General features: G+C 35.5%; 1 protein-coding gene across 5 annotated transcripts in view; it reads left to right on the forward strand.

Annotated features, from left to right (window-relative positions):
• The window catches only part of PHF3 (PHD finger protein 3), a 107,114-nt gene that overhangs the window by 66,419 nt on the left and 26,472 nt on the right, over window positions 1-14,223 (forward strand). For 4 of the 5 annotated variants that reach the window (XM_030849501.2, XM_030849503.2, XM_030849500.3 and 1 more), the window contains 5 exons: window positions 1,828-2,137; window positions 4,699-4,882; window positions 7,762-7,909; window positions 7,992-8,148; window positions 9,379-9,495. In XM_030849501.2, the coding sequence (XP_030705361.1) occupies window positions 1,828-2,137; window positions 4,699-4,882; window positions 7,762-7,909; window positions 7,992-8,148; window positions 9,379-9,495 (916 nt within the window). The remainder of the gene's footprint in view (window positions 1-1,827; window positions 2,138-4,698; window positions 4,883-7,761; window positions 7,910-7,991; window positions 8,149-9,378; window positions 9,496-14,223) is intronic. The other variant, XM_060283547.2, reaches the window with a different exon arrangement.

Consider the following 14,223-nt stretch of genomic DNA (forward strand, 5'->3'; position numbering starts at 1 on the left):
TAATTCAAAAAAATTCAGCCTAGATAGTTGCTTTCAAGAAATAGGAGTTCTTACAACTTTGCAATCTGAAATAGAAGAACTTTTAAGTATCTGTATTTTTCAAATGTCGTATTTTTCTGTTGGCTGTATGATCTGTATCACTGAAACATGCATGGACCCATCTAAAGTCTCCCAAACCTAGAGAAATCATTTCTGTCTTGCAGACAAATACCACATTGTTGGAAAGTTTTCTCACTAGGGCTATGAATCCAAAATATTCTGTATTTTTATTTATTTTTACTTAAGGCATGAGGTGTTTTTTTTTTTAATGAATTTGTTTTAAGTTTTAAAATGAACCATTGAGGAAATGACTTATCTGAAAAAGGTAGCACAGGCATCGCCAGTTAGGGTAAAGAATGGTGAATTGTAGACATGAAGAAGTCAAGTTTCCTTGGTGCATGGCAGTGGTTGATGCACAGTGGAAAGGCACATGAGAGAGGAAGAAGAATAGAGTGGTCTGCAATTGAGGGGGTGGGGTATTTGGCGTGACTTTTTCAAGATATCCTGTAAGGTTTGAAACTCAGCGTTCTGATTCTTACAGTTTCTACATTAAAACAGGACCACTGGTATATTTAGAGAGGGTTGGCCGTATCACCCAGTATATTAATTACCTTTAACATCTTCCTGTTGGATAGGTTTTTAAAAGGACTTTGGTCACTGTTGCTGGTGCCACTGTTCTTATCGAAATCAGCACAAAGTCTTTAGATCATTAAAGAATATACTTAAATTCTCCTAAATCTTTCAAACATACCATGAATTACTAACCTGAGGAAGAAAAAAGGAAAATGTTAAACGTGATTAAGTGAGCTTTGTCATTTTCTTAATAATGGGTTGAAAAGTATGTGAAAAAGGTAATTTCACCCTCAAATTGCTGTTTATATATCTGTTTTGCTATTTTATTCTAAAATAATTCCAGATATTCTAAGTTAAACAAACTCTTTAGAGTCATAAATCTGTCCTTGGACTTTTTCATTGGTTAGTGAAATTATTTCTTAGATAAAATGCAGTAAAGCGAAAATATAAGGAGATCGTTTGGAAATTTAAAAAAAAATTCACCCTGAATAGTAATATCTTCGTGTTGATATAATTTCGTCATTATTTGGCAAAACAAGTTTATTATCTAAAGTACAAGGTCAAGTAGTAAGGAAGCCCATCCTCAGAAGTACATAAAAGATCCTTCAGCTAAATCATTGTGACACTATGAACCAGAATATTTTGAGCTCAAAGAATAGTTATATATATATAGTTAAGGTGGTTAATAAGGAACAATTTGTGAGGCTCCACTTTGTTAGTTTTGAGTTGCATTTTTGTTGCATCTGGGTTTTCTCTTATTTAAAATGATTAGTTGGATAAGTGACTCCAGTTTTATGTATGATTTCAAGTCTATGTGGTAAATGTAGTTGTAACTTGGATGGGTTGTCTGTGATCAGATTATCACAGTTTATCACCCTTCTCAGTGGAGAAATACTGTTATTCTATACATTGTTATTCTATACGGTATGCTGACAAAGGTCAGTTGCCCTATATTTTTATCCTTATGTGTCCCCCTCCCCGCCCCCCCCTCCAGTATTTTCTCACTCATATTAGAGGGGAAATGTTTGACTTCTTAAAAGTTCCGTTTTCATAGAATGTTCTTTGAAAACTCTCCATGTTGAACTGATAGAATGGGTAAAGACAGAAAACATGCAAAATACTGGAAAAATACTAAAAATTCAGTTTAGGCTCACTCAGCATTGGTTTTTAAGAAAATGTATCGAATCAAAGTGTTCTTTTTTTTTTTCTCTCCAGGTTTATGGTTGGCTGTGGGAGATGTGATGACTGGTTTCATGGTGATTGTGTTGGGTTAAGTCTTTCTCAAGCACAGCAAATGGGAGAGGAAGACAAAGAATATGTGTGTGTGAAATGTTGTGCCGAAGAAGATAAAAAGACTGAAATAGTAGATCCAGATATTTTGGGAAACCAGGCTAAAGTTGAAGTCCATAGTGAAGATAAAGCAATGGAATATGAAAAGCTTGGGTTATCAAAGCACACTACAACAAATGACAAAACCAAATATATAGATGATACAGTGAAGCACAAGGTCAAAATTTTGAAACGGGTGAGCCTCTCATTAATGCATTATTTTTATTTAAGAACTTCGGGCTGACTTGCGAATTTGAAATTTCTCTTTAGATTTCACTGTTGTGTACATTTTCACATTTATTTTTCAGTAAAAATGGGTTTTTACTTAAAATGTTTTGTCAGGCTTGGTGAAACCAGGTAGTGACATCTTCAAAATACGCAGATCTTACTTCTTACAGTCTTTTGTGCTATTTCTAGTCTCTAGTTTGGTACTTGCATTTTCTGTGGTAAAATGTGTGTGAGATTTTGTGGTGGTAGGTATAAATTGTGCTTGCTGAGAAGTTTTTCTAAAAAGCTTTTCAGTCTGTAAATATCTATGAATCCATAAAACCACATTTGGCATTATTATTTTCAAGTGAAAGAGTTCTCTGTAAGGAAAAGTAATCTTAGTTCTTTTGATTTTTATTCCAGTATTTGCTTGGAACCCGTATCTCAAAATGTTTCTCTTAAAATGTGGCCTTTTAAAAAGTTGTCAGTTTTCCCTCATCTTACATTTTCAACTACCTTGTTAAAGTATTTTCTAAATAGAAATTTCAAGATATTAGTCGATTACAGGAGAAATGTACAAAGGACACAGCACTTTATCTGATTAAATTTTATTTTCATTGTCTACTTTTTTATTTCCTGTGATTTTTCTAATCATTGATTTGTTATTCTTGTAGGTAGTGCTAGGGAGGAAACACTGAAACAAATATATGTGGATGGTCAAGTGTAATATTCCAAAACACAACGAACATAAATTAGGAACCTTGGAAATATTTTAATTCGACCATTCAGATTGAAGAACATAAGCATGTTTTTTCTAAAGCCATTTCCATTATTTACAAACTCAGTTCTTGGGACACTCCTTATGTGATAAATCTGGATTAAGTTCCAGTTTGCCAAATCCTTGTGCCATCCAACGTTTCCTGTCTGCCAAGACTTGCTGAGAATCAGATTATGTCCTTCTGATATTTACTATTACTTTTTCTGTTGATTTGATTAGCACCAAAGTAATTGATAATATAGAACGGAGAGCGCCATTGAAAACAGTTTATAGCAAGCCTTTGGAAAGGTTCTGTTAACTTCTGATCATCATTTCTTGAGTACAATTTCTTGGCCATTCAGAAATACAGCTCATTGTTTAGTCATTCAGTTGAGTTATCTCCATCTTGTCTAAAAAGACATTATAAAACATTAACATGGTGAATGTTTTGAGAAACCCCTCTATCCAGTCTCTGTATCAGAAAAGGAACCGAGGTTAGTCTGATATTGTAAATAAATACATGAGCCAAGTGATTACTGCTTTTCTTTTCTTTTCTTTTTGATACTGAACTGTTGAATCTTATTTGACTACTCTGATTTTAGTTGATGGAATCTGCTTTTTAAATATCACTTCTTATCCCTAGATTTTATGTTGAACCATTTATTGAGTTCCTATTGTGTGCCAAGCATGGTACCAGATTTGAGTATGTATGACTGATTGAAAAATGTTCCTGCTCTCAAGTAAGTCTAGTTGGAGAGGTAGAAAATAAACAAGTAAATTAAAAAATTATAGGATTCCCAGTCTAGAGAAAATCGATTTTTTGTATATACTCTATCTTCTTAAAAACTATGATTATATTTCTATACACAAGTATTCTTCTCACTGGTATGATGTGATTTTTTGTTTTTATAAATTTATTTATTCTATTTATTTTTTGACTGAGTTGGGTCTTCGTTGCTGTGCACGGGCTTTTCTCTAGTTTGGGCGAGTGGGGGCTATTCTTCATTGCGGTGCATGAGCTTCTCATTGCGGTGGCTTCTCTTGTTGTGGGGCACAGGCTCTAGGCTCGTGGGCTTCAGTAGTTGTGGCGCACGGGCTTAGTTGCTCCGCGGCATGTGGGATCTTCCCAGACCAGAGCTCAAACCCGTGTCCTCTGCATATTGGCAGGCGGATTTTTAACCACTTCCCCACCAGTGAAGACTGGTATGATGTGATTAATTAACTCCCAAGGGTCTCACAATTCTGGTTTCATTTGTAGTTCTTTGTGGGTTATAATTAGGACAAAAATAGTAGATGTCCTGATGGTTTGTTCTACCTTATAGGAGTTAAAATTGCCAATAGGTACACTGAGAATTTGATACATTTATAGGTAAATGTGACTTCATTTGTTCTAGAAAGTAGTAAAAAATACAGATAATTGATTTCTCCACAATCCCCCCTCTTTTTTTCATATCTGCAGCCGACGAAGAGGACCCTTAATATCTTATACCTAATTTTCTTTCTAATGCCATTATTTCTCAGTGTTTTTTAGTTCCCCATTACAGACTGTTATGTGTTCTGCAGAAAATAGGTGCTTAACAAATGGATTTTGGATGAAACGGTGAAGGTCCTTTTTGCAGTTGAGTTTTATATATCTTCAAAAAACAGTTATTGGGCTGAAGAGTGGAATATGTTTGATATCTTAATAGCTTGTCATACTAATTTTTTCAATCCACATGCTCAGGAGGCTTGCTTTGTATTTAAAGATAGTTTAGTAGTTTTCATTCTAATTAATTAAATACTATTTTTCCTAGGAGTCTGGTGAAGGCAAAAACTCATCAGACTGTAGGGATAGTGAAATAAAAAAATGGCAGCTAGCTCCTCTTCGAAAGATGGGACAACCAGTTTTACCTCGGAGATCCTCAGAAGAAAAAAGTGAAAAAATAACAAAAGAGTCTACAGCTGTTACTTGCACAGGAGAAAAAGCTTCAAAACCAGGTAGTAAGAATAATAGAAATTACTATATACTAATGTATTTATATTTTATTTCATATACTTTCAGTTAGTATATTTAGGGAAATTTTAAAACTTTTACATTTTAAAGGCAAGAAAAACAGTTTAGGTGATTGACCCTACTTGAAATAAGAATTATTGGTCCAAATTCTGAGAAAGTACTAATGAACTTAGTAAGATAACGCCCCTGCCCTCATGGCACTTAAATACCAATGGGAAATGACAGATAACAGGTAGACAGATAAAATGGTGTGCTATTTTTAGAGAATTTAGGCACTATAAAGAAAAAGTTGAGTAATGGGATAGAGAGTCAAGGTCAAGGAGAGTGGGAGGGAGTTTGTTTCAGAGAGAGTGGAGGTGGTAATGTGCTGTGGGATCTAAAGGGATGCAGAGTTGTTTGGGAGGAAGGAATCCATAGAGGGCACAGCCAAGCTGAAGGCTTTGAGGTGGAGATAGCCTCTGCATTTGAGGAGCAAGAAAATCCCTGTGGAATGATTAGAATGTAATACATGAGGGATAGAATGGTGGTGGAAGGTGAGTTTAGACAAAACTATGTGGGAACTTTGAGGCCATGACAGGAGTTTACTTTTTTTTGTTCTCAATATAATGGGGAACCTTTAGAGGAATTTGTACAAGAGAGTGATGGCTCACTGTGGTTTTCTGTGGAGCCTGGACTGTAGGAGGATAGGAGAGAAGGAGAGTAGACTGGTTAGGAGTCTTTAGCCGTATCCTAGGAAAGAAAGAGTGGTAGCTTGGAACAGAGGTACAGTGAGGGAGGTGGTCAGATTCATATATATTTTATAGTAGACTTGGCAGAACTTGTTGTTGGATTAGGTGTAGGTAGGTGAAGGAAAGAAGAGTCTTCACCTAGAAGACTAGGTGATTAGTCTTCTTTCTAATCACCTAGGAGGTGATTAGATCAGTGTTGGTGCTGTTTGCAGAGATGAGAAAGAGATTGGGGAGGAAAATTGAAAAATATGTTATGGGTATTTTAACTTTGAGATGGGTATTAGAGATCCAAGTGGAGATATTTTGAGTAAATTTTTGGCAGATGAGTCTGGACTTCGGGCAATGGTATATAAATTTGGGATCTGTCGGTGCATAGGTGTTATTTTAAATCAAGCACTTAGATATAAAGAGCTACAGAGAGAGTTTGATAATGAAGGGGCAGAAGCAGAGGCCTTGGGGTGCGTCAGCAATTAGAACTTGGGAGGAAGAGAGGATCCAGCAAAGGAGACTAGGAGATGGCCTTTGAGGTAAGAGAACTAAGAGACCATGGTGGCCTGGAAGTCAGGTGAAGTTCCAAGAAGGAGGTGATGATCAATTGTGTCAGATGCTGTCTAGACAGTCGTTTTGGTGGAGCAGTGGGGACAAAAGCCAGTTACAGTGGCATGTGGAAGGATGGAGGGTGAGGAACTGGAGATAGTGATTATGAATAACTCTTGGAAGGAATTTTGCTGTTAAAGGGAACAGAAATGGTGTAGTGGCTAGAGGTGGATATGAGGTCAGGATTTCTCTTTAAAGAGATATTATAGCATGTTTGTAAGACTAATGGGAATGATCCAGTAGCGAGAGAATTTGATGATGTGGGCGACAGAGAGAGGCGATAGTTGAGGTTCAAAATCCATGAAGAGATCAGAGGGGAATAGGATTCTCCTGGAGTGGTTGGTCATAGGAAAGGACGGCTGATGCATTGTAACAGTGGGGAAAGCTGCATGTGGAAGGAGCGGGGACACATGAGGTATGTTAGTAGGTTTGGTGATGGGAAAATAGCTGACACTGCTTTGCTTCCTCAGTGAAATATGAAGTGAGAAAATCAAATGAGGTCCAAGTTGGAGGTATCATTGGTTTGAGAAGAAAGGAGAAAAAGCATAAAATACATTTTTGGAAAGTGGGAGAGCAAATTTACTCGGACAGTTTAATAGGATTAGGGTGGCAGATTGAGCTCTCTACTTGAGATTTGTGGTTGTAAATTTAAAGTGAGATCTGTCAGCACCAGTGCTTACTTTCTCCAGTTACCTTCAGCTGTTTGTTGGCTATGTGGGTGAAGGATAAAAGTTAGCTTTCACCAGGTTGTGGTTTTTGCCAATGCTGATGTTTAAAGGAGAGAGAATTAAGATGTTCAGGCTGCAACGGAATGGCAGGTGTTGGGCTACCTGGCCAAAGTTGGTTGTGTGGGAAAGTGAGGACACGAATGGTAAAAAAATGATCGATTTAAGAATTGTTGGAATGAGGAGTTTGTAGGACACTGAGATTCTGAAGATGTGCATAAATTAGTAATGATGGAATGAAAAATCATTGGAAAAGCTTAACATTCACATTAACACAATTGTTTTAAAACCAGAGGAGATTCATCAATTTTGTGGTATTAGTAAGGACATTACATTATCTGCACACCTAATAAGTTCAGATCAATTTTTCTAAATAATTTTTTACAGGTATATATATTTCATATATATATATGAAAAGTAGCTCTAAAAACCATCATCTAATATGGGAAAGGGGTATATACATTTTATAGCATTAGGGCCACTTTTTACTCACTTAATTTCTAATTAAAATTCATTTAGAACTTTTTTTTCTTATTGAGGTATAATTGACATATAACATTAGTTTCAGTTGTACAGTGTAATGATTTGATATATGTATATATTGCACAGTGACCCACTACAATAAGTTTAGTTATCATCTGTCATCATACATAGATTAGAATTTCAATGTCAGGAATATTTCAGTGTGAAATATGGAGTCTGATCTTATGATTTTAAAATAGTGATTTTTAATCAGTCCACTTACATTGTGCATTAAAAAGGAAAGTATCTTTTTAAAAGCAATTTAGTGAGTTTTGATATTTATTAAATTAGGTGCTCATGAGAAGCAAGAGACAAAGAAGAAGAAAACCGAAAAGGGCCCCCCTGGTGCACATCCTCCGGCGGCTCTTGCCTCCAAGCCTTCCACAGACCAGATCCGACAGAGCGTCCGGCATTCTCTCAAAGATATTCTTATGAAAAGGTAACACGCGTTGCTATTGTAGAAGATTGAATAATATACGCTTCATGTATTTGGAAAATAATTGAATTATTCTAATTTTAAGACTTACAGACTCAAATTTGAAGGTACCAGAGGAAAAGGCAGCAAAAGTTGCCACAAAAATTGAAAAAGAGCTTTTCTCTTTTTTTCGGGACACAGATGCTAAATATAAGAACAAATATAGAAGTTTGATGTTCAATCTGAAAGATCCTAAAAACAATGTAAGTATGTTTTGTTCATGTCTGGATCTTTATGCTTCCAACTTTCCTAATACATAGAGATTTATGATTTTCATACAATAGATCTATAATTTATTTCTTGAAGTGAGACCTAGTCTTTTGCTACTGAACTGAGTTATGAATTCTGAACAGTGGTGACTAGTGTTATGCAATGTCTGTTAAAATATAAAATACTAAATCTATCTTAACCCGATTGATGTGAATTTTCTTTCCTTTATGTCCCTTGTTTAATCCAGTTTATTAAAAAATTCATTCATATGTATTCTTCAAAAACACTGTTAAACCAAAATTTGTAACACTATGTATTTAATACTTCTGATGTAAATTTGAAAATAGAGTTACACTGCTTAAGAAAATAATTTACATTTTGATAAAAAAGAAAGCTGTTTTAAAATATTGTTATTAATTTAAATATGACTAGTTCTAAGAATCTTAGCAGTGGAGTAAACTTTAATTGAATCCTTAATCTTTTCCTGGGACTTAGAGGAAATCTGAAAGCTGTGGGTGTAGATGCAAACTCCTTACACATTTGTTTAAGTTTTACAACGTTTTCACACGAGTGATATCAGTTTGTCAGTTTGTGTAATGGTATTTGCCGTAGTGTGTGATATGAGGTATTTTCTTGAAGTATGCTAACAGCTACATAAGAAAAATCTACATTGTACAATCTGCCATCATGGTGCAGGGGATCAGATACTTTTTGAATTATGTAATCTGAAAGCTTTTCTTCAAGTAAATATTTACTTCCTTCAGGTTTTTTCTTAACAGTTGGTTCTTAGCTCTGGAGTCCCCTGTAAGCCTGTTAGGATTTAAACATATGAAATCTTAAAAATATGAAAGACATCACATTCAGTAAAGTTCTTTTATGCAGTATCTTTCATATAGTCATGGGTTGGCTATTGTGACGGTGTCTGTCCCTGGGAAGACTTAATACAACTTTGCAAAGATGTTGTAATGACTTCACCATACATGCTTCTCCATCGTGTCTTGGCTTTTATACAAAATGTGTATTTAGCTACCTTAGATGGTAAGTTTCTAGAACACAAGGCTGTCATTTATTCTCTTTGCAGGAGGTAATATGTGAATCATTAAACATTTGTAAATTAGGTTTCAAAATTTCATCTTCATTTATTACAAGTTTCTATACAGCAGCTCCTCGTTCTTTTAAAAATGTTTTTCTCTCCTTTCCTTCCCATTTTTAAATACCTCCAGATATTATTTAAGAAAGTGCTAAAAGGAGAAGTAACCCCTGATCACCTTATAAGAATGAGTCCAGAAGAACTAGCTTCTAAAGAGTTAGCTGCTTGGAGACGAAGAGAAAATAGACATGTAAGATTATCTGTAAATATGTGTTTGTCTCTATCAAAATATCTACAAATATGTGTTTGTCTATATCAAAACATATTTTTTAGCCATAGAGAAAAACGCTATACACAGATGTAGTAATTCACCTCAGAGTGCACAGCAACAGACTTTTTGTTCTGTGTTTTTTTGTTACTGATCCTCCATTAGCCTATTCTTAAATTTTTTGTTGTTGATTTTTCCTGATCTCTTCTGCCTTTTTCTCATTTCCTCCAGTTATCAACTTACATAATTACCTTATATTTTGTAAATCAGAAGGATGGGAAAATAAGTGTATCTTTTCTTACATTTGCACGTTTCAAAAGCATAGTTTGAAGGTTTTATGAATATTGGTAATTTGTGGAGCCAGGTTAAGTCAGAATGAAAATTTTATAAGTTTATAGTCCTTTAATATTCATTTTCAAATGCCAAAAGATTTCAAGAACAAGGGTTTTTTTCGTTAACAATTTATTGATAAAATGTGACCCTGAAGTATCACGTATGAATGTTTATATACACAGAAATACCTTGTGTATAGTTAAGTAGTGCTGTCCCAGACCTAACTGATGTGTTATATAACGTATGTAGTACGCACACTGTATTGCATTTTTTTTAACATCTTTATTGGAGTATAATTGCTTTACAATGGTGTGTTAGTTTCTGCTGTATAACAAAGTGAATCAGCTATACATACACATATGTCCCCATATGTCCTCCCTCTTGCGTCTCCCTCCCACCCTCCCTATCCCACCCATCTAGGTGGTCACAGAGCACCGAGCGATCTCCTTGTGTGATGTGGCTGCTTCCCACTAGCTATCTGTTTTACATTTGCTAGTGTATATATGTCCGTGACACTCTCTCACTTCGTCCCAGCTTCCCCTTCCCCTTCCCTGTGTCCTCAAGTCCATTCTCTACATCTGCATTCCATTCCTGTCGTGCCCCTAGGTTCTTCAGAACCATTCTTTTTTTTTTTTAGATTCCATATATATGTGTTAGCGTATGGTATTTATGTTTTTCTCTTTCTGACTTACTTCACTCTGTATGACAGACTCTAGGTCCATCCACCTCACTACAAATAACTCTATTTCATTTCTTTTATTGGCTGAGTAATATTTCATTGTATATATGTGCCACATCTTCTTTATCCATTCATCTGTCTTTGGACACTTAGGTTGCTTCCATGTTCTGGCTATTGTAAATAGAGCTGCAGTGAACATTGTGGTATGTTACTCTTTTTAAATTACGGTTTTCTCAGGGTATATGCCCAGTAGTGGTCGTATGGTATTTCTATTTTTAGTTTTTTAAGGAACCTCCATACTGTTCTCCATAGTGGCTGTATCAATTTACATTCCCACCAGGAGTGCAAGAGGGTTCCCTTTTCCCCATACCCTCTCCAGCATTTATCATTTGTAGATTTTTTGATGATGGCCATTCTGACAGGTGTGGAGTGATACCTCATTGTAGTTTTGATTTGCATTTCTCTAATGATTAGTGATGTTGAGCATTCTTTCATGTGCTTGTTGGCATTCTGTATATCTTCTTTGGAGAAATGTCAGTTTAGTTCTTTGGTCCATTTTTGGATTGGGTTGTTTGTTTTTTTGATATTGACCTACATGAGCTGTTTGTATATTTTGGAGATTAATTCTTTGTCAGTTGCTTCGTTTGTAAATATTTTCTTCCATTATGAGGGTTGTCTTTGCATCTTGTTTATGGTTTCCTTTGCTGTGCAAAAGCTTTATGTTTCATTACATCCCATTTGTTTATTTTTGTTTTTATTTCCATTTCTCTAGGAGGTGGGTCACAAAGGATTTTGCTGTGATGTATGTCAGAGTGTTCTGCCTGTTTTCCTCTAAGAGTTTGATAGTTTCTGGCCTTACATTTAGGTCTTTAATCCATTTTGAGTTTATTTTTGTGTACGGTGTTAGGAAGTGTTCTAATTTTACTCTTTAACATATAGCTGTCTGGTTTTCCCAGCACCACTTATTGAAGAGGCTGTCTTTTCTCTGTTGTATATTCTTGCCTCCTTTATCAAAGATAAGGTGACCATATGTGCGTGGGTTTATCTCTGGGCTTTCTATACTGTTCCATTGATCTATATTTCTGTTTTAGTGCCAGTACCATTTTGTCTTGATTACTTTGTAGTATAGTCTGAAGTCAGGGAGCCTGATTCCTCCAGCTCGATTTTCCTTTTTCAAGATTGCTTTGGCTATTCGGGGTCTTTTGTGTTTCCATACAAATTGTGAAATTTTTGTTTTTAGTTCTGTGAAAAATGCCATTGGTAGTTTGATAGGGATTGCATTGAAACTGTAGATTGTTTTGGTAGTATAGTCATTTTCACAGTGTTGATTCTTCCAATCCAAGAATATGGTATATCTCTCCATCTGTTTGTATCATCTTTAATTTCTTTCATCAGTGTCTTATAGTTTTCTGCATACAGGTCTTTTGTCTCCTTAGGGTGGTTTGTTCCTAGGTATTATTCCTTTTGTTGCAGTGGTACATGGGAGTGTTTTCTTAATTTCTCTTTCAGATTTTTCATCATTAGTGTACAGGAATGCAAGAGATTTCTGTGCATTAATTTTGTATCCTGCTACTTTACCAGATTCATTGATTGGCTCTCGTAGTTTTCTGGTAGCATCTTTGGGATTGTCTATGTATAGTATCATGCCATCTGCAAACAGTGACAGTTTTACATCTTCTTTTCCATTTGGATTCCTTTTATTTCTTTTGCTTCTCTGATTGGTGTGGCTAAAACTTCCAAAACCATGTTGACTGATAGTGGTGAGAGTGGGCAACCTTGTCTTGTTCCTGATCTTAGTGGAAATGGTTTCAGTTTTTCACCATTGAGGACGATGTTGGCTGTGGGTTAGTCATATATGGCCCTTATTACATAGAGGTAAGTTCCCTCTATGCCTACTTTCTAGAGGGTTTTAATCATAAGTGGGTGTTGAATTTTGTCAAAAGCTTTCTCTGCATCTATTGAGATGATCATATGGTTTTTCTTCAGTTTGTCAATATGGTGTATCACATTGATTGATTTGCATATATTGAAGAATCTTTGCATTCCTGTGATAAAACCCATTTGATCATGGTGTCTGATCTTTTTCATGTGCTGCTGGATTCTGTTAGCTAGTATTTTGTTGAGGACTTTTGCATCTATGTTCATCAGTGATATTGGTCTGTAGGTTTCTTTTTTTGTCACATCTTTGTCTGGTTTTGGTATCAGGGTGATGGTGGCCTCATAGAATTAGTTTGGGAGTGTTCCTTCCTCTGCTGTATTTTGGAAGAGTTTGAGAGGGATAGGTGATAGCTCTTGTGTAAATGTTTGATGGAATTTGCCTGTGAATCCATCTGGTCCTGGGCCTTTGTTGGAAGATATTTAATCACAGTTTCAATTTCAGTGCTTGTGATTGGTCTGGTTCTGTTTTCTATTTCTTCCTGGTTCAGTCTTGGACGGTTGTGCTTTTCTAAGAATTGGTCCATTTCTTACAGGGTATCCATTTTATTGGTATACAGTTGCTTGTAGTAATCTCTCATGATCCTTTGTATTTTTGCTGTGTCAGTTGTTACTTCTCCTTTTTCATTTCTAATTCTGTTGATTTGAGTCTTCTCCGTTTTTTTCTTGATGAGTCTGGCTAGTGGTTTATCAGTTTTGTTTATCTTCTCAAAGAACCAGCTTTTAGTTTTATTGATCTTTGCCATTGTTTCCTTCATTTCTTGTTCATTTATATCTGATCTGATTATGATTTCTTTCCTTCTAACTTTGGGGTTTTTTTCATCGTATTTCTCTGATTGCTTTAGGTGTAAGGTTAGGTTGTTTATTTGAGTTGTTTCTTGTTTCTTGAGGTAGGACTGTATTGCTATAAACTTCCCTCTTAGAACTGCTTTTGCTGCATCCCGTAGGTTTTGGGTCATCGTGTTTTCATTTTCATTTGTTTCTAGGTATTTTTTGATTTCCTCTGAGTTCTTAAGTGATCTCTTGGTTATTAAGTAGGGTATTGTTTAGCCTCCATGTGTTTGTATTTTTCACAGATTTTTTTCCTGTAATTGATATCTAGTCACATAGCGTTGTGGTCGAATGGATACCTGATACGATTTCAATTTTCTTAAATTTACCAATGGTTGATTTGTGACCCAAGATATGATCTATCCTGGAGAATGTTCCATGATCACTTGAGAAGAAAGTGTATTCTGTTGTTTTTGGATGGAGTGTCCTATAAATATCAATTAAGTCCATCTTGTTTAATGTATTATTTAAAGCTTGTGTTTCCTTTTTTTATTTTCATTTTGGATGATCTGTCCATTGATGAAAGTGGGGTGTTAAAGTCCCCTACTATGATTGTGTTACTGTCAGTTTCCCATTTTATTGTTGTTAGCATTTGCCTTATGTATTGAGGTGTTCCTATGTTGGGTGCATAAATATGGACAATTGTTATATCTTCTTGGATTGATCACTTGATTATTATGTAGTGTCCTTCTTTGTCTCTTGTAATAGTCTTTATTTTAAGGTTTATTTTGTCTGATATGAGAATTGCTACTGCAGCTTTCTTTTGATTTCCATTTGCATGGAATACTATTTTCCATGACCTCACTTTCAGTCTGAATGTGCCTGTGGGTCTGAAGTGGGTCTCTTGTAGACAGTATATATACAGGTCTCATTTTTGTATCCATTCAGGCAGTGTATGTCTTTTAGTTGGAGTATTTAATCCATTTACATTT

Source organism: Globicephala melas, chromosome 14 (genome assembly GCF_963455315.2).
Source record: "Globicephala melas chromosome 14, mGloMel1.2, whole genome shotgun sequence".
NCBI classification, from domain to species: Eukaryota; Metazoa; Chordata; class Mammalia; order Artiodactyla; family Delphinidae; genus Globicephala; species Globicephala melas.